The 19,535-nt window shown below is 42.2% G+C and overlaps 1 protein-coding gene across 1 annotated transcript in view; it reads right to left on the reverse strand.

Moving 5' to 3' along the window:
- zmp:0000001082 (integrin alpha-D) overlaps positions 1-19,535 on the reverse strand; it is a 136,109-nt gene continuing 116,574 nt past the window's right edge. Inside the window, exon 31 of the mRNA XM_060899365.1 lies at positions 1-1,316. Within this exon, the coding sequence (XP_060755348.1) occupies positions 1,110-1,316 (207 nt within the window). The 3' untranslated portion in view covers positions 1-1,109. The remainder of the gene's footprint in view (positions 1,317-19,535) is intronic.

Raw genomic sequence — 19,535 nt, forward strand, 5'->3', positions numbered from 1 at the left:
AAAGGCAAAATAACTTTAATAATTAATCAGCAATAAACACACTATATATGAGATACAATAACAATACATTTAACATTTCAGATAAAAAAAATCACAAATCTGGCATCATGACAGAGAAAAAGGTTTTAGTAAGTATTAAAAACTTAAATCAGATCTAGAAACGAGTAAAATATTCTTATTTCTAATTGTAGGATCTGGGACTTTGACTGCATTTCACTTTCTGATGGAATGAAAATGAGTCGAACGAGCATTTTTACATTTTCTCCTTTTTCCCCAATGGGAGGTAAAATATTACATTTTGCAGTTGTTTAATGTTGAAATAAAAAAAAGTTTAATTTATTTTGAGCATAATTATGATAATTATTCATATATTAAACTGCACACCATCATAAAAAAACGACTAACAGTTAATGATCATGTCCTACATCTTCCATTCACTTTATTTACTCACAAGCCCTAATTTTTATTTTTATAAAATCATTTGTTTCCCCAGTTCAAAATGCTGATGATGTTTGTACACTTTTATATGAAAACCAGGAGGTTGGCAATTGTGATGAATGGAGCGCGCGCACACACACACACACACAACTGAAATAATATGATGAGTACAGGATCAGCTGAGCAGCGTGTGATTACTGAAACAGACCTGTAAAGATCACCTGTTATCAGTGCAAGCACATTCATCTCCGAAAAAATACATCATTCTTAGCAACAGCCATAACTTGGTTTATGTGCATCACGCAACAGGAAGTGAGAGTCAGAAATGAGTAGCAGGTTACACAAAATATAAACAATATATAAAATAGAAATCATATATAATTTAACTAAAAGCCCCACAGATGACCGGCGTACTGGCAGCCGGCTAATCCAACCAATCAAAAACACACACAGCCCAGACACTGGGCTCCTCACACAGGAGGCACTGGTCATGTTCATCATCTCATTCATACAGTATTCCTGCCATAAGTGATGCAGTGTGTGGAAATAAGATATTTTTGCCGTTAAGCTTTAATAGAAAAATAAATATCCTGCAATGATAAATGAATCACAGAGTTACACATACTGCACAACAGAAGCAGAATCACACTCAAACAATCAGTGAAGACTTTTCACTCCACACTGTCTCCTTTCTCCATTTCTCCGTTCTGCTTTCCATTTTCTGACAAATTTTTTTCTCCATCGATGATAAGTGGATTTTCTTCAGATGTGGAAGATGGTCCTTTTGTTTCAGCGCTAGAAACTTCATCTTCTTCTCCAGTACTGTTCTCATTCGCTTCTTGACACAGTGCATGACGATTACGCTTAAAGAAACCACACTGAGAGAGAGAGAGAGAGAGAGAGAGAGAGAGAGAGAGGTTGAAGTTCACATGGTTTACTCTTCACCTCTCATACCATAGTGTTGGTGTGTACTGGTCAGTGCTGGTGTGTAATGTGTATTGGTGTGTACTGTAGTGTATTGGTGTGTACTGGTCAGTGCTGGTGTGTAATGTGTATTCGTGTGTACTGGTGTGTAATGTGTATTGGTGTGTACTGGTCAGTACTGGTGTGTAATGTGTATTCGTGTGTACTGGTGTGTAATGTGTATTGGTGTGTACTGGTCAGTGCTGGTGTGTAATGTGTATTGGTGTGTACTGGTCAGTGCTTTTGTGTAATGTGTATTGGTGTGTAATGTGTATTGGTGTGCACTGTAGTGTATTGGTGTGTACTGGTCAGTGCTTTTGTGTAATGTGTATTGGTGTGTACTGTAGTGTATTGGTGTGTACTGGTCAGTGCTTTTGTGTAATGTGTATTGGTGTGTAATGTGTATTGGTGTGCACTGTAGTGTATTGGTGTGTACTGGTCAGTGCTTTTGTGTAATGTGTATTGGTGTGTACTGTAGTGTATTGGTGTGTACTGGTCAGTGCTTTTGTGTAATGTGTATTGGTGTGTAATGTGTATTGGTGTGCACTGTAGTGTATTGGTGTGTACCGGTCAGTGCTGGTGTGTAATGTGTATTGGTGTGTAATGGTGTGTAATGTGTATTGGTGTGTACTGGTCAGTGCTGGTGTGTAATGTGTATTGGTGTGTACTGTAGTGTATTGGTGTGTACCGGTCAGTGCTGGTGTGTAATGTGTATTGGTGTGTACTGTAGTGTATTGGTGTGTACTGGTCAGTGCTTTTGTGTAATGTGTATTGGTGTGTACTGTAGTGTATTGGTGTGTACTGGTCAGTGCTTTTGTGTAATGTGTATTGGTGTGTAATGTAGTGTATTGGTGTGTACTGGTCAGTGCTTTTGTGTAATGTGTATTGGTGTGTAATGTAGTGTATTGGTGTGTACCGGTCAGTGCTGGTGTGTAATGTGTATTAGTTTGTACTGGTGTGTAATGTGTATTGGTGTGTACTGTAGTGTATTGGTGTGTACTGTAGTGTATTGGTGTGTACTGTAGTGTATTGGTGTGTACTGTAGTGTATTGGTGTGTACCGGTCAGTGCTGGTGTGTAATGCGTATTGGTGTGTACTGTAGTGTATTGGTGTGTACTGGTCAGTGCTGGTGTGTAATGTGTATTGGTGTGTACTGTAGTGTATTGGTGTGTACTGGTCAGTGCTTTTGTGTAATGTGTATTGGTGTGTAATGTAGTGTATTGGTGTGTACCGGTCAGTGCTGGTGTGTAATGTGTATTGGTGTGTAATGGTGTGTAATGTGTATTGGTGTGTACTGGTCAGTGCTGGTGTGTAATGTGTATTGGTGTGTACTGTAGTGTATTGGTGTGTACCGGTCAGTGCTGGTGTGTAATGTGTATTGGTGTGTACTGTAGTATATTGGTGTGTACTGGTCAGTGCTGGTGTGTAATGTGTATTGGTGTGTACTGTAGTGTATTGGTGTGTACTGGTCAGTGCTGGTGTGTAATGTGTATTGGTGTGTACTGTAGTGTATTGGTGTGTACTGGTCAGTGCTTTTGTGTAATGTGTATTGGTGTGTACTGTAGTGTATTGGTGTGTACTGGTCAGTGCTTTTGTGTAATGTGTATTGGTGTGTAATGTAGTGTATTGGTGTGTACCGGTCAGTGCTGGTGTGTAATGTGTATTGGTGTGTAATGGTGTGTAATGTGTATTGGTGTGTACTGGTCAGTGCTGGTGTGTAATGTGTATTGGTGTGTACTGTAGGGTATTGGTGTGTACCGGTCAGTGCTGGTGTGTAATGTGTATTGGTGTGTACTGTAGTGTATTGGTGTGTACCGGTCAGTGCTGGTGTGTAATGTGTATTGGTGTGTACTGTAGTGTATTGGTGTGTACTGGTCAGTGCTGGTGTGTAATGTGTATTGGTGTGTACTGTAGTGTATTGGTGTGTACTGGTCAGTGCTGGTCTGTAATGTGTATTAGTTTGTACTGGTGTGTAATGTGTATTGGTGTGTACTGGTGTGTAATGTGTATTGGTGTGTACTGTAGTGTATTGGTGTGTACCGGTCAGTGCTGGTGTGTAATGTGTATTGGTGTGTACTGTAGTGTATTGGTGTGTACTGGACAGTGCTGGTGTGTAATGTGTATTGGTGTGTACTGGTGTGTAATGTGTATTGGTGTGTACTGGTCAGTGCTGGTGTGTAATGTGTATTGGTGTGTACTGTAGGGTATTGGTGTGTACTGGTCAGTGCTGGTGTGTAATGTGTATTGGTGTGTACTGTAGTGTATTGGTGTGTACTGGTCAGTGCTTTTGTGTAATGTGTATTGGTGTGTACTGTAGTGTATTGGTGTGTACTGGTCAGTGCTTTTGTGTAATGTGTATTGGTGTGTAATGTAGTGTATTGGTGTGTACCGGTCAGTGCTGGTGTGTAATGTGTATTGGTGTGTACTGTAGTGTATTGGTGTGTACCGGTCAGTGCTGGTGTGTAATGTGTATTGGTGTGTACTGTAGTATATTGGTGTGTACCGGTCAGTGCTGGTGTGTAATGTGTATTGGTGTGTACTGTAGTGTATTGGTGTGTACCGGTCAGTGCTGGTGTGTAATGTGTATTGGTGTGTACTGTAGTGTATTGGTGTGTACTGGTCAGTGCTGGTGTGTAATGTGTATTAGTTTGTACTGGTGTGTAATGTGTATTGGTGTGTACTGTAGTGTATTGGTGTGTACTGGTGTGTAATGTGTATTGGTGTGTACTGGTGTGTAATGTGTATTGGTGTGTACTGGTCAGTGCTGGTGTGTAATGTGTATTGGTGTGCACTGTAGTGTATTGGTGTGTACCGGTCAGTGCTGGTGTGTAATGTGTATTGGTGTGTACTGTAGTGTATTGGTGTGTACTGGTCAGTGCTTTTGTGTAATGTGTATTGGTGTGTACTGTAGTGTATTGGTGTGTACCGGTCAGTGCTGGTGTGTAATGTGTATTGGTGTGTACTGTAGTGTATTGGTGTGTACTGGTCAGTGCTGGTGTGTAATGTGTATTGGTGTGTACTGTAGTGTATTGGTGTGTACCGGTCAGTGCTGGTGTGTAATGTGTATTAGTTTGTACTGGTGTGTAATGTGTATTGGTGTGTACTGTAGTGTATTGGTGTGTACTGGTCAGTGCTGGTGTGTAATGTGTATTGGTGTGCACTGTAGTGTATTGGTGTGTACTGGTCAGTGCTGGTGTGTAATGTGTATTGGTGTGTACTGTAGTGTATTGGTGTGTACCGGTCAGTGCTGGTGTGTAATGTGTATTAGTTTGTACTGGTGTGTAATGTGTATTGGTGTGTACTGTAGTGTATTGGTGTGTACTGGTCAGTGCTGGTGTGTAATGTGTATTGGTGTGCACTGTAGTGTATTGGTGTGTACTGGTCAGTGCTGGTGTGTAATGTGTATTGGTGTGTACTGGTCAGTGCTGGTGTGTAATGTGTATTGGTGTGTACTGTAGTGTATTGGTGTGTACCGGTCAGTGCTGGTGTGTAATTTGTATTGGTGTGTACTGTAGTGTATTGGTGTGTACTGGTCAGTGCTGGTGTGTAATGTGTATTAGTTTGTACTGGTGTGTAATGTGTATTGGTGTGTACTGGTCAGTGCTGGTGTGTAATGTGTATTAGTTTGTACTGGTGTGTAATGTGTATTGGTGTGTACTGGTCAGTGCTGGTGTGTAATGTGTATTAGTTTGTACTGGTGTGTAATGTGTATTGGTGTGTACTGTAGTGTATTGGTGTGTACTGGTCAGTGCTGGTGTGTAATGTGTATTAGTTTGTACTGGTGTGTAATGTGTATTGGTGTGTACTGTAGTGTATTGGTGTGTACTGGTGTGTAATGTGTATTGGTGTGTAATGTGTATTGGTGTGTACTGGTGTGTAATGTGTATTGGTGTGTACTGGTCAGTGCTGGTGTGTAATGTGTATTGGTGTGCACTGTAGTGTATTGGTGTGTACTGGTCAGTGCTGGTGTGTAATGTGTATTGGTGTGTACTGGTCAGTGCTGGTGTGTAATGTGTATTGGTGTGTACTGTAGTGTATTGGTGTGTACCGGTCAGTGCTGGTGTGTAATGTGTATTGGTGTGTACTGTAGTGTATTGGTGTGTACCGGTCAGTGCTGGTGTGTAATGTGTATTGGTGTGTACTGTAGTGTATTGGTGTGTACTGGTCAGTGCTGGTGTGTAATGTGTATTAGTTTGTACTGGTGTGTAATGTGTATTGGTGTGTACTGTAGTGTATTGGTGTGTACTGTAGTGTATTGGTGTGTACTGGTCAGTGCTGGTGTGTAATGTGTATTGGTGTGTACTGTAGTGTATTGGTGTGTACTGGTCAGTGCTGGTGTGTAATGTGTATTGGTGTGCACTGTAGTGTATTGGTGTGTACTGGTCAGTGCTGGTGTGTAATGTGTATTGGTGTGTACTGTAGTGTATTGGTGTGTACTGGTCAGTGCTGGTGTGTAATGTGTATTGGTGTGCACTGTAGTGTATTGGTGTGTACTGGTCAGTGCTGGTGTGTAATGTGTATTGGTGTGTACTGTAGTGTATTGGTGTGTACTGTAGTGTATTGGTGTGTACTGGTCAGTGCTGGTGTGTAATGTGTATTAGTTTGTACTGGTGTGTAATGTGTATTGGTGTGTACTGGTCAGTGCTGGTGTGTAATGTGTATTAGTTTGTACTGGTGTGTAATGTGTATTGGTGTGTACTGTAGTGTATTGGTGTGTACTGGTGTGTAATGTGTATTGGTGTGCACTGTAGTGTATTGGTGTGTACTGGTCAGTGCTGGTGTGTAATGTGTATTGGTGTGTACTGGTGTGTAATGTGTATTGGTGTGTACTGGTCAGTGCTGGTGTGTAATGTGTATTGGTGTGTACTGTAGTGTATTGGTGTGTACTGGTCAGTGCTGGTGTGTAATGTGTATTAGTTTGTACTGGTGTGTAATGTGTATTGGTGTGTACTGTAGTGTATTGGTGTGTACTGGTCAGTGCTGGTGTGTAATGTGTATTAGTTTGTACTGGTGTGTAATGTGTATTGGTGTGTACTGGTCAGTGCTTGTGTGTAATGTGTATTAGTTTGTACTGGTGTGTAATGTGTATTGGTGTGTACTGTAGTGTATTGGTGTGTACTGGTCAGTGCTGGTGTGTAATGTGTATTAGTTTGTACTGGTGTGTAATGTGTATTGGTGTGTACTGGTCAGTGCTGGTGTGTAATGTGTATTAGTTTGTACTGGTGTGTAATGTGTATTGGTGTGTAATGTGTATTGGTGTGTACTGGTGTGTAATGTGTATTGGTGTGTACTGGTCAGTGCTGGTGTGTAATGTGTATTGGTGTGCACTGTAGTGTATTGGTGTGTACTGGTCAGTGCTGGTGTGTAATGTGTATTGGTGTGTACTGGTCAGTGCTGGTGTGTAATGTGTATTGGTGTGCACTGTAGTGTATTGGTGTGTACTGGTCAGTGCTGGTGTGTAATGTGTATTAGTTTGTACTGGTGTGTAATGTGTATTGGTGTGTACTGGTCAGTGCTGGTGTGTAATGTGTATTGGTGTGTACTGGTGTGTAATGTGTATTAGTTTGTACTGGTGTGTAATGTGTATTGGTGTGTACTGGTCAGTGCTGGTGTGTAATGTGTATTAGTTTGTACTGGTGTGTAATGTGTATTGGTGTGTACTGTAGTGTATTGGTGTGTACTGGTCAGTGCTGGTGTGTAATGTGTATTAGTTTGTACTGGTGTGTAATGTGTATTGGTGTGTACTGTAGTGTATTGGTGTGTACTGGTGTGTAATGTGTATTGGTGTGCACTGTAGTGTATTGGTGTGTACTGGTCAGTGCTGGTGTGTAATGTGTATTGGTGTGTACTGGTGTGTAATGTGTATTGGTGTGTACTGGTCAGTGCTGGTGTGTAATGTGTATTGGTGTGCACTGTAGTGTATTGGTGTGTACTGGTCAGTGCTGGTGTGTAATGTGTATTGGTGTGTACTGTAGTGTATTGGTGTGTACTGGTCAGTGCTGGTGTGTAATGTGTATTAGTTTGTACTGGTGTGTAATGTGTATTGGTGTGTACTGGTCAGTGCTGGTGTGTAATGTGTATTAGTTTGTACTGGTGTGTAATGTGTATTGGTGTGCACTGTAGTGTATTGGTGTGTACCGGTCAGTGCTGGTGTGTAATGTGTATTGGTGTGTACTGTAGTGTATTGGTGTGCACTGTTCAGTGCTGGTGTGTAATGTGTATTGGTGTGTACTGTAGTGTATTGGTGTGTACTGTAGTGTATTGGTGTGTACTGGTCAGTGCTGGTGTGTAATGCGTATTAGTTTGTACTGGTGTGTAATGTGTATTGGTGTGTACTGGTCAGTGCTGGTGTGTAATGTGTATTAGTTTGTACTGGTGTGTAATGTGTATTGGTGTGTACTGTAGTGTATTGGTGTGTACTGGTCTGTAATGTGTATTGGTGTGCACTGTAGTGTATTGGTGTGTACTGGTCAGTGCTGGTGTGTAATGTGTATTGGTGTGTACTGGTGTGTAATGTGCATTGGTGTGTACTGTAGTGTATTGGTGTGTACTGGTCAGTGCTGGTGTGTAATGTGTATTGGTGTGCACTGTAGTGTATTGGTGTGTACTGGTCAGTGCTGGTGTGTAATGTGTATTGGTGTGTACTGGTGTGTAATGTGTATTGGTGTGTACTGGTCAGTGCTGGTGTGTAATGTGTATTGGTGTGCACTGTAGTGTATTGGTGTGTACTGGTCAGTGCTGGTGTGTAATGTGTATTGGTGTGTACTGTAGTGTATTGGTGTGTACTGGTCAGTGCTGGTGTGTAATGTGTATTAGTTTGTACTGGTGTGTAATGTGTATTGGTGTGTACTGTAGTGTATTGGTGTGTACTGGTCAGTGCTGGTGTGTAATGTGTATTGGTGTGCACTGTAGTGTATTGGTGTGTACTGGTCAGTGCTGGTGTGTAATGTGTATTGGTGTGTACTGTAGTGTATTGGTGTGTACCGGTCAGTGCTGGTGTGTAATGTGTATTAGTTTGTACTGGTGTGTAATGTGTATTGGTGTGTACTGTAGTGTATTGGTGTGTACTGGTCAGTGCTGGTGTGTAATGTGTATTGGTGTGCACTGTAGTGTATTGGTGTGTACTGGTCAGTGCTGGTGTGTAATGTGTATTGGTGTGTCCTGGTCAGTGCTGGTGTGTAATGTGTATTGGTGTGTACTGTAGTGTATTGGTGTGTACCGGTCAGTGCTGGTGTGTAATTTGTATTGGTGTGTACTGTAGTGTATTGGTGTGTACTGGTCAGTGCTGGTGTGTAATGTGTATTAGTTTGTACTGGTGTGTAATGTGTATTGGTGTGTACTGGTCAGTGCTGGTGTGTAATGTGTATTAGTTTGTACTGGTGTGTAATGTGTATTGGTGTGTACTGGTCAGTGCTGGTGTGTAATGTGTATTAGTTTGTACTGGTGTGTAATGTGTATTGGTGTGTACTGTAGTGTATTGGTGTGTACTGGTCAGTGCTGGTGTGTAATGTGTATTAGTTTGTACTGGTGTGTAATGTGTATTGGTGTGTACTGTAGTGTATTGGTGTGTACTGGTGTGTAATGTGTATTGGTGTGTAATGTGTATTGGTGTGTACTGGTGTGTAATGTGTATTGGTGTGTACTGGTCAGTGCTGGTGTGTAATGTGTATTGGTGTGCACTGTAGTGTATTGGTGTGTACTGGTCAGTGCTGGTGTGTAATGTGTATTGGTGTGTACTGGTCAGTGCTGGTGTGTAATGTGTATTGGTGTGTACTGTAGTGTATTGGTGTGTACCGGTCAGTGCTGGTGTGTAATGTGTATTGGTGTGTACTGTAGTGTATTGGTGTGTACCGGTCAGTGCTGGTGTGTAATGTGTATTGGTGTGTACTGTAGTGTATTGGTGTGTACTGGTCAGTGCTGGTGTGTAATGTGTATTAGTTTGTACTGGTGTGTAATGTGTATTGGTGTGTACTGTAGTGTATTGGTGTGTACTGTAGTGTATTGGTGTGTACTGGTCAGTGCTGGTGTGTAATGTGTATTGGTGTGTACTGTAGTGTATTGGTGTGTACTGGTCAGTGCTGGTGTGTAATGTGTATTGGTGTGCACTGTAGTGTATTGGTGTGTACTGGTCAGTGCTGGTGTGTAATGTGTATTGGTGTGTACTGTAGTGTATTGGTGTGTACTGGTCAGTGCTGGTGTGTAATGTGTATTGGTGTGCACTGTAGTGTATTGGTGTGTACTGGTCAGTGCTGGTGTGTAATGTGTATTGGTGTGTACTGTAGTGTATTGGTGTGTACTGTAGTGTATTGGTGTGTACTGGTCAGTGCTGGTGTGTAATGTGTATTAGTTTGTACTGGTGTGTAATGTGTATTGGTGTGTACTGGTCAGTGCTGGTGTGTAATGTGTATTAGTTTGTACTGGTGTGTAATGTGTATTGGTGTGTACTGTAGTGTATTGGTGTGTACTGGTGTGTAATGTGTATTGGTGTGCACTGTAGTGTATTGGTGTGTACTGGTCAGTGCTGGTGTGTAATGTGTATTGGTGTGTACTGGTGTGTAATGTGTATTGGTGTGTACTGGTCAGTGCTGGTGTGTAATGTGTATTGGTGTGTACTGTAGTGTATTGGTGTGTACTGGTCAGTGCTGGTGTGTAATGTGTATTAGTTTGTACTGGTGTGTAATGTGTATTGGTGTGTACTGTAGTGTATTGGTGTGTACTGGTCAGTGCTGGTGTGTAATGTGTATTAGTTTGTACTGGTGTGTAATGTGTATTGGTGTGTACTGGTCAGTGCTTGTGTGTAATGTGTATTAGTTTGTACTGGTGTGTAATGTGTATTGGTGTGTACTGTAGTGTATTGGTGTGTACTGGTCAGTGCTGGTGTGTAATGTGTATTAGTTTGTACTGGTGTGTAATGTGTATTGGTGTGTACTGGTCAGTGCTGGTGTGTAATGTGTATTAGTTTGTACTGGTGTGTAATGTGTATTGGTGTGTACTGGTCAGTGCTGGTGTGTAATGTGTATTAGTTTGTACTGGTGTGTAATGTGTATTGGTGTGTACTGTAGTGTATTGGTGTGTACTGGTCAGTGCTGGTGTGTAATGTGTATTAGTTTGTACTGGTGTGTAATGTGTATTGGTGTGTACTGTAGTGTATTGGTGTGTACTGGTGTGTAATGTGTATTGGTGTGTAATGTGTATTGGTGTGTACTGGTGTGTAATGTGTATTGGTGTGTACTGGTCAGTGCTGGTGTGTAATGTGTATTGGTGTGCACTGTAGTGTATTGGTGTGTACTGGTCAGTGCTGGTGTGTAATGTGTATTGGTGTGTACTGGTCAGTGCTGGTGTGTAATGTGTATTGGTGTGTACTGTAGTGTATTGGTGTGTACCGGTCAGTGCTGGTGTGTAATGTGTATTGGTGTGTACTGTAGTGTATTGGTGTGTACCGGTCAGTGCTGGTGTGTAATGTGTATTGGTGTGTACTGTAGTGTATTGGTGTGTACTGGTCAGTGCTGGTGTGTAATGTGTATTAGTTTGTACTGGTGTGTAATGTGTATTGGTGTGTACTGTAGTGTATTGGTGTGTACTGTAGTGTATTGGTGTGTACTGGTCAGTGCTGGTGTGTAATGTGTATTGGTGTGTACTGTAGTGTATTGGTGTGTACTGGTCAGTGCTGGTGTGTAATGTGTATTGGTGTGCACTGTAGTGTATTGGTGTGTACTGGTCAGTGCTGGTGTGTAATGTGTATTGGTGTGTACTGTAGTGTATTGGTGTGTACTGGTCAGTGCTGGTGTGTAATGTGTATTGGTGTGCACTGTAGTGTATTGGTGTGTACTGGTCAGTGCTGGTGTGTAATGTGTATTGGTGTGTACTGTAGTGTATTGGTGTGTACTGTAGTGTATTGGTGTGTACTGGTCAGTGCTGGTGTGTAATGTGTATTAGTTTGTACTGGTGTGTAATGTGTATTGGTGTGTACTGGTCAGTGCTGGTGTGTAATGTGTATTAGTTTGTACTGGTGTGTAATGTGTATTGGTGTGTACTGTAGTGTATTGGTGTGTACTGGTGTGTAATGTGTATTGGTGTGCACTGTAGTGTATTGGTGTGTACTGGTCAGTGCTGGTGTGTAATGTGTATTGGTGTGTACTGGTGTGTAATGTGTATTGGTGTGTACTGGTCAGTGCTGGTGTGTAATGTGTATTGGTGTGTACTGTAGTGTATTGGTGTGTACTGGTCAGTGCTGGTGTGTAATGTGTATTAGTTTGTACTGGTGTGTAATGTGTATTGGTGTGTACTGTAGTGTATTGGTGTGTACTGGTCAGTGCTGGTGTGTAATGTGTATTAGTTTGTACTGGTGTGTAATGTGTATTGGTGTGTACTGGTCAGTGCTTGTGTGTAATGTGTATTAGTTTGTACTGGTGTGTAATGTGTATTGGTGTGTACTGTAGTGTATTGGTGTGTACTGGTCAGTGCTGGTGTGTAATGTGTATTAGTTTGTACTGGTGTGTAATGTGTATTGGTGTGTACTGGTCAGTGCTGGTGTGTAATGTGTATTAGTTTGTACTGGTGTGTAATGTGTATTGGTGTGTAATGTGTATTGGTGTGTACTGGTGTGTAATGTGTATTGGTGTGTACTGGTCAGTGCTGGTGTGTAATGTGTATTGGTGTGCACTGTAGTGTATTGGTGTGTACTGGTCAGTGCTGGTGTGTAATGTGTATTGGTGTGTACTGGTCAGTGCTGGTGTGTAATGTGTATTGGTGTGCACTGTAGTGTATTGGTGTGTACTGGTCAGTGCTGGTGTGTAATGTGTATTAGTTTGTACTGGTGTGTAATGTGTATTGGTGTGTACTGGTCAGTGCTGGTGTGTAATGTGTATTGGTGTGTACTGGTGTGTAATGTGTATTAGTTTGTACTGGTGTGTAATGTGTATTGGTGTGTACTGGTCAGTGCTGGTGTGTAATGTGTATTAGTTTGTACTGGTGTGTAATGTGTATTGGTGTGTACTGTAGTGTATTGGTGTGTACTGGTCAGTGCTGGTGTGTAATGTGTATTAGTTTGTACTGGTGTGTAATGTGTATTGGTGTGTACTGTAGTGTATTGGTGTGTACTGGTGTGTAATGTGTATTGGTGTGCACTGTAGTGTATTGGTGTGTACTGGTCAGTGCTGGTGTGTAATGTGTATTGGTGTGTACTGGTGTGTAATGTGTATTGGTGTGTACTGGTCAGTGCTGGTGTGTAATGTGTATTGGTGTGCACTGTAGTGTATTGGTGTGTACTGGTCAGTGCTGGTGTGTAATGTGTATTGGTGTGTACTGTAGTGTATTGGTGTGTACTGGTCAGTGCTGGTGTGTAATGTGTATTAGTTTGTACTGGTGTGTAATGTGTATTGGTGTGTACTGGTCAGTGCTGGTGTGTAATGTGTATTAGTTTGTACTGGTGTGTAATGTGTATTGGTGTGCACTGTAGTGTATTGGTGTGTACCGGTCAGTGCTGGTGTGTAATGTGTATTGGTGTGTACTGTAGTGTATTGGTGTGCACTGTTCAGTGCTGGTGTGTAATGTGTATTGGTGTGTACTGTAGTGTATTGGTGTGTACTGTAGTGTATTGGTGTGTACTGGTCAGTGCTGGTGTGTAATGCGTATTAGTTTGTACTGGTGTGTAATGTGTATTGGTGTGTACTGGTCAGTGCTGGTGTGTAATGTGTATTAGTTTGTACTGGTGTGTAATGTGTATTGGTGTGTACTGTAGTGTATTGGTGTGTACTGGTCTGTAATGTGTATTGGTGTGCACTGTAGTGTATTGGTGTGTACTGGTCAGTGCTGGTGTGTAATGTGTATTGGTGTGTACTGGTGTGTAATGTGCATTGGTGTGTACTGTAGTGTATTGGTGTGTACTGGTCAGTGCTGGTGTGTAATGTGTATTGGTGTGCACTGTAGTGTATTGGTGTGTACTGGTCAGTGCTGGTGTGTAATGTGTATTGGTGTGTACTGGTGTGTAATGTGTATTGGTGTGTACTGGTCAGTGCTGGTGTGTAATGTGTATTGGTGTGCACTGTAGTGTATTGGTGTGTACTGGTCAGTGCTGGTGTGTAATGTGTATTGGTGTGTACTGTAGTGTATTGGTGTGTACTGGTCAGTGCTGGTGTGTAATGTGTATTAGTTTGTACTGGTGTGTAATGTGTATTGGTGTGTACTGTAGTGTATTGGTGTGTACTGGTCAGTGCTGGTGTGTAATGTGTATTGGTGTGCACTGTAGTGTATTGGTGTGTACTGGTCAGTGCTGGTGTGTAATGTGTATTGGTGTGTACTGTAGTGTATTGGTGTGTACCGGTCAGTGCTGGTGTGTAATGTGTATTAGTTTGTACTGGTGTGTAATGTGTATTGGTGTGTACTGTAGTGTATTGGTGTGTACTGGTCAGTGCTGGTGTGTAATGTGTATTGGTGTGCACTGTAGTGTATTGGTGTGTACTGGTCAGTGCTGGTGTGTAATGTGTATTGGTGTGTCCTGGTCAGTGCTGGTGTGTAATGTGTATTGGTGTGTACTGTAGTGTATTGGTGTGTACCGGTCAGTGCTGGTGTGTAATTTGTATTGGTGTGTACTGTAGTGTATTGGTGTGTACTGGTCAGTGCTGGTGTGTAATGTGTATTAGTTTGTACTGGTGTGTAATGTGTATTGGTGTGTACTGGTCAGTGCTGGTGTGTAATGTGTATTAGTTTGTACTGGTGTGTAATGTGTATTGGTGTGTACTGGTCAGTGCTGGTGTGTAATGTGTATTAGTTTGTACTGGTGTGTAATGTGTATTGGTGTGTACTGTAGTGTATTGGTGTGTACTGGTCAGTGCTGGTGTGTAATGTGTATTAGTTTGTACTGGTGTGTAATGTGTATTGGTGTGTACTGTAGTGTATTGGTGTGTACTGGTGTGTAATGTGTATTGGTGTGTAATGTGTATTGGTGTGTACTGGTGTGTAATGTGTATTGGTGTGTACTGGTCAGTGCTGGTGTGTAATGTGTATTGGTGTGCACTGTAGTGTATTGGTGTGTACTGGTCAGTGCTGGTGTGTAATGTGTATTGGTGTGTACTGGTCAGTGCTGGTGTGTAATGTGTATTGGTGTGTACTGTAGTGTATTGGTGTGTACCGGTCAGTGCTGGTGTGTAATGTGTATTGGTGTGTACTGTAGTGTATTGGTGTGTACCGGTCAGTGCTGGTGTGTAATGTGTATTGGTGTGTACTGTAGTGTATTGGTGTGTACTGGTCAGTGCTGGTGTGTAATGTGTATTAGTTTGTACTGGTGTGTAATGTGTATTGGTGTGTACTGTAGTGTATTGGTGTGTACTGTAGTGTATTGGTGTGTACTGGTCAGTGCTGGTGTGTAATGTGTATTGGTGTGTACTGTAGTGTATTGGTGTGTACTGGTCAGTGCTGGTGTGTAATGTGTATTGGTGTGCACTGTAGTGTATTGGTGTGTACTGGTCAGTGCTGGTGTGTAATGTGTATTGGTGTGTACTGTAGTGTATTGGTGTGTACTGGTCAGTGCTGGTGTGTAATGTGTATTGGTGTGCACTGTAGTGTATTGGTGTGTACTGGTCAGTGCTGGTGTGTAATGTGTATTGGTGTGTACTGTAGTGTATTGGTGTGTACTGTAGTGTATTGGTGTGTACTGGTCAGTGCTGGTGTGTAATGTGTATTAGTTTGTACTGGTGTGTAATGTGTATTGGTGTGTACTGGTCAGTGCTGGTGTGTAATGTGTATTAGTTTGTACTGGTGTGTAATGTGTATTGGTGTGTACTGTAGTGTATTGGTGTGTACTGGTGTGTAATGTGTATTGGTGTGCACTGTAGTGTATTGGTGTGTACTGGTCAGTGCTGGTGTGTAATGTGTATTGGTGTGTACTGGTGTGTAATGTGTATTGGTGTGTACTGGTCAGTGCTGGTGTGTAATGTGTATTGGTGTGTACTGTAGTGTATTGGTGTGTACTGGTCAGTGCTGGTGTGTAATGTGTATTAGTTTGTACTGGTGTGTAATGTGTATTGGTGTGTACTGTAGTGTATTGGTGTGTACTGGTCAGTGCTGGTGTGTAATGTGTATTAGTTTGTACTGGTGTGTAATGTGTATTGGTGTGTACTGGTCAGTGCTTGTGTGTAATGTGTATTAGTTTGTACTGGTGTGTAATGTGTATTGGTGTGTACTGTAGTGTATTGGTGTGTACTGGTCAGTGCTGGTGTGTAATGTGTATTAGTTTGTACTGGTGTGTAATGTGTATTGGTGTGTACTGGTCAGTGCTGGTGTGTAATGTGTATTAGTTTGTACTGGTGTGTAATGTGTATTGGTGTGTAATGTGTATTGGTGTGTACTGGTGTGTAATGTGTATTGGTGTGTACTGGTCAGTGCTGGTGTGTAATGTGTATTGGTGTGCACTGTAGTGTATTGGTGTGTACTGGTCAGTGCTGGTGTGTAATGTGTATTGGTGTGTACTGGTCAGTGCTGGTGTGTAATGTGTATTGGTGTGCACTGTAGTGTATTGGTGTGTACTGGTCAGTGCTGGTGTGTAATGTGTATTAGTTTGTACTGGTGTGTAATGTGTATTGGTGTGTACTGGTCAGTGCTGGTGTGTAATGTGTATTGGTGTGTACTGGTGTGTAATGTGTATTAGTTTGTACTGGTGTGTAATGTGTATTGGTGTGTACTGGTCAGTGCTGGTGTGTAATGTGTATTAGTTTGTACTGGTGTGTAATGTGTATTGGTGTGTACTGTAGTGTATTGGTGTGTACTGGTCAGTGCTGGTGTGTAATGTGTATTAGTTTGTACTGGTGTGTAATGTGTATTGGTGTGTACTGTAGTGTATTGGTGTGTACTGGTGTGTAATGTGTATTGGTGTGCACTGTAGTGTATTGGTGTGTACTGGTCAGTGCTGGTGTGTAATGTGTATTGGTGTGTACTGGTGTGTAATGTGTATTGGTGTGTACTGGTCAGTGCTGGTGTGTAATGTGTATTGGTGTGCACTGTAGTGTATTGGTGTGTACTGGTCAGTGCTGGTGTGTAATGTGTATTGGTGTGTACTGTAGTGTATTGGTGTGTACTGGTCAGTGCTGGTGTGTAATGTGTATTAGTTTGTACTGGTGTGTAATGTGTATTGGTGTGTACTGGTCAGTGCTGGTGTGTAATGTGTATTAGTTTGTACTGGTGTGTAATGTGTATTGGTGTGCACTGTAGTGTATTGGTGTGTACCGGTCAGTGCTGGTGTGTAATGTGTATTGGTGTGTACTGTAGTGTATTGGTGTGCACTGTTCAGTGCTGGTGTGTAATGTGTATTGGTGTGTACTGTAGTGTATTGGTGTGTACTGTAGTGTATTGGTGTGTACTGGTCAGTGCTGGTGTGTAATGCGTATTAGTTTGTACTGGTGTGTAATGTGTATTGGTGTGTACTGGTCAGTGCTGGTGTGTAATGTGTATTAGTTTGTACTGGTGTGTAATGTGTATTGGTGTGTACTGTAGTGTATTGGTGTGTACTGGTCTGTAATGTGTATTGGTGTGCACTGTAGTGTATTGGTGTGTACTGGTCAGTGCTGGTGTGTAATGTGTATTGGTGTGTACTGGTGTGTAATGTGCATTGGTGTGTACTGTAGTGTATTGGTGTGTACTGGTCAGTGCTGGTGTGTAATGTGTATTGGTGTGCACTGTAGTGTATTGGTGTGTACCGGTCAGTGCTGGTGTGTAATGTGTATTGGTGTGTACTGTAGTGTATTGGTGTGTACTGGTCAGTGCTGGTGTGTAATGTGTATTGGTGTGTACTGTAGTGTATTGGTGTGTACTGGTCAGTGCTGGTGTGTAATGTGTATTGGTGTGTACTGGTCAGTGCTGGTGTGTAATGTGTATTGGTGTGTACTGTAGTGTATTGGTGTGTACTGGTCAGTGCTGGTGTGTAATGTGTATTGGTGTGTACTGTAGTGTATTGGTGTGTACCGGTCAGTGCTGGTGTGTAATGTGCATTGGTGTGTACTGTAGTGTATTGGTGTGTACTGGTCAGTGCTGGTGTGTAATGTGTATTGGTGTGCACTGTAGTGTATTGGTGTGTACCGGTCAGTGCTGGTGTGTAATGTGCATTGGTGTGTACTGTAGTGTATTGGTGTGTATTGGTCAGTGCTGGTGTGTAATGTGTATTGGTGTGTACTGTAGTGTATTGGTGTGTACCGGTCAGTGCTGGTGTGTAATGTGTATTGGTGTGTACTGTAGTGTATTGGTGTGTACCGGTCAGTGTTGGTGTGTAATGTGTATTGGTGTGTACTGTAGTGTATTGGTGTGTACTGTAGTGTATTGGTGTGTTCTGGTCAGTGCTGGTGTGTAATGTGTATTGGTGTGTACTGTAGTGTATTGGTGTGTTCTGGTCAGTGCTGGTGTGTAATGTAGTGTATTGGTGTGTACTGTAGTGTATTGGTGTGTACTGGTCAGTGCTGGTGTGTAATGTGTATTGGTGTGTACTGTAGTGTATTGGTGTGTACTGGTCAGTGCTGGTGTGTAATGTGTATTGGTGTGTACTGTAGTGTATTGGTGTGTTCTGGTCAGTGCTGGTGTGTAATGTGTATTGGTGTGTACTGGTGTGTAATGTGTATTGGTGTGCACTGTAGTGTATTGGTGTGTACTGGTCAGTGCTGGTGTGTAATGTGTATTGGTGTGTACTGGTGTGTAATGTGTATTGGTGTGTACTGGTCAGTGCTGGTGTGTAATGTGTATTGGTGTGTACTGGTCAGTGCTTTTGTGTAATGTGTATTGGTGTGTACTGTAGTGTATTGTGTGTACTGGTCAGTGCTTTTGTGTAATGTGTATTGGTGTGTACTGTAGTGTATTGGTGTGTACTGGTCAGTGCTGGTGTGTAATGTGTATTGGTGTGTACTGTAGTGTATTGGTGTGTTCTGGTCAGTGCTGGTGTGTAATGTGTATTGGTGTGTACTGGTGTGTAATGTGTATTGGTGTGCACTGTAGTGTATTGGTGTGTACTGGTCAGTGCTGGTGTGTAATGTGTATTGGTGTGTACTGGTGTGTAATGTGTATTGGTGTGTACCGGTCAGTGCTGGTGTGTAATGTGTATTGGTGTGTACTGGTGTGTAATGTGTATTGGTGTGTACTGGTCAGTGCTGGTGTGTAATGTGTATTGGTGTGTACTGTAGTGTATTGGTGTGTACCGGTCAGTGCTGGTGTGTAATGTGTATTGGTGTGTACTGTAGTATATTGGTGTGTACTGGTCAGTGCTGGTGTGTAATGTGTATTGGTGTGTACTGTAGTGTATTGGTGTGTACCGGTCAGTGCTGGTGTGTAATGTGTATTGGTGTGTACTGTAGTGTATTGGTGTGTACTGGTCAGTGCTGGTGTGTAATGTGTATTAGTTTGTACTGGTGTGTAATGTGTATTGGTGTGTACTGTAGTGTATTGGTGTGTACTGGTGTGTAATGTGTATTGGTGTGCACTGTAGTGTATTGGTGTGTACTGGTGTGTACTGTGTATTGGTGTGTACTGTAGTGTATTGGTGTGTACCGGTCAGTGCTGGTGTGTAATGTGTATTGGTGTGTACTGTAGTGTATTGGTGTGTACTGGTCAGTGCTGGTGTGTAATGTGTATTAGTTTGTACTGGTGTGTAATGTGTATTGGTGTGTACTGTAGTGTATTGGTGTGTACTGGTGTGTCATGTGTATTGGTGTGCACTGTAGTGTATTGGTGTGTACTGGTGTGTAATGTGTATTGGTGTGTACTGTAGTGTATTGGTGTGTACTGGTGTGTAATGTGCATTGGTGTGTACTGTAGTGTATTGGTGTGTACTGGTGTGTAATGTGTATTGGTGTGCACTGTAGTGTATTGGTGTGTACTGGTCAGTGCTGGTGTGTAATGTGTATTGGTGTGTACTGGTGTGTAATGTGTATTGGTGTGTACTGGTGTGTAATGTGTATTGGTGTGTACTGGTGTGTAATGTGTATTGGTGTGCACTGTAGTGTATTGGTGTGCACTGTTCAGTGCTGGTGTGTAATGTGTATTGGTGTGTACTGGTCAGTGCTTTTGTGTAATGTGTATTGGTGTGTACTGTAGTGTATTGGTGTGTACCGGTCAGTGCTGGTGTGTAATGTGTATTGGTGTGTACTGTAGTGTATTGGTGT

Source organism: Neoarius graeffei, chromosome 18 (genome assembly GCF_027579695.1).
Source record: "Neoarius graeffei isolate fNeoGra1 chromosome 18, fNeoGra1.pri, whole genome shotgun sequence".
NCBI lineage: Eukaryota > Metazoa > Chordata > Actinopteri > Siluriformes > Ariidae > Neoarius > Neoarius graeffei.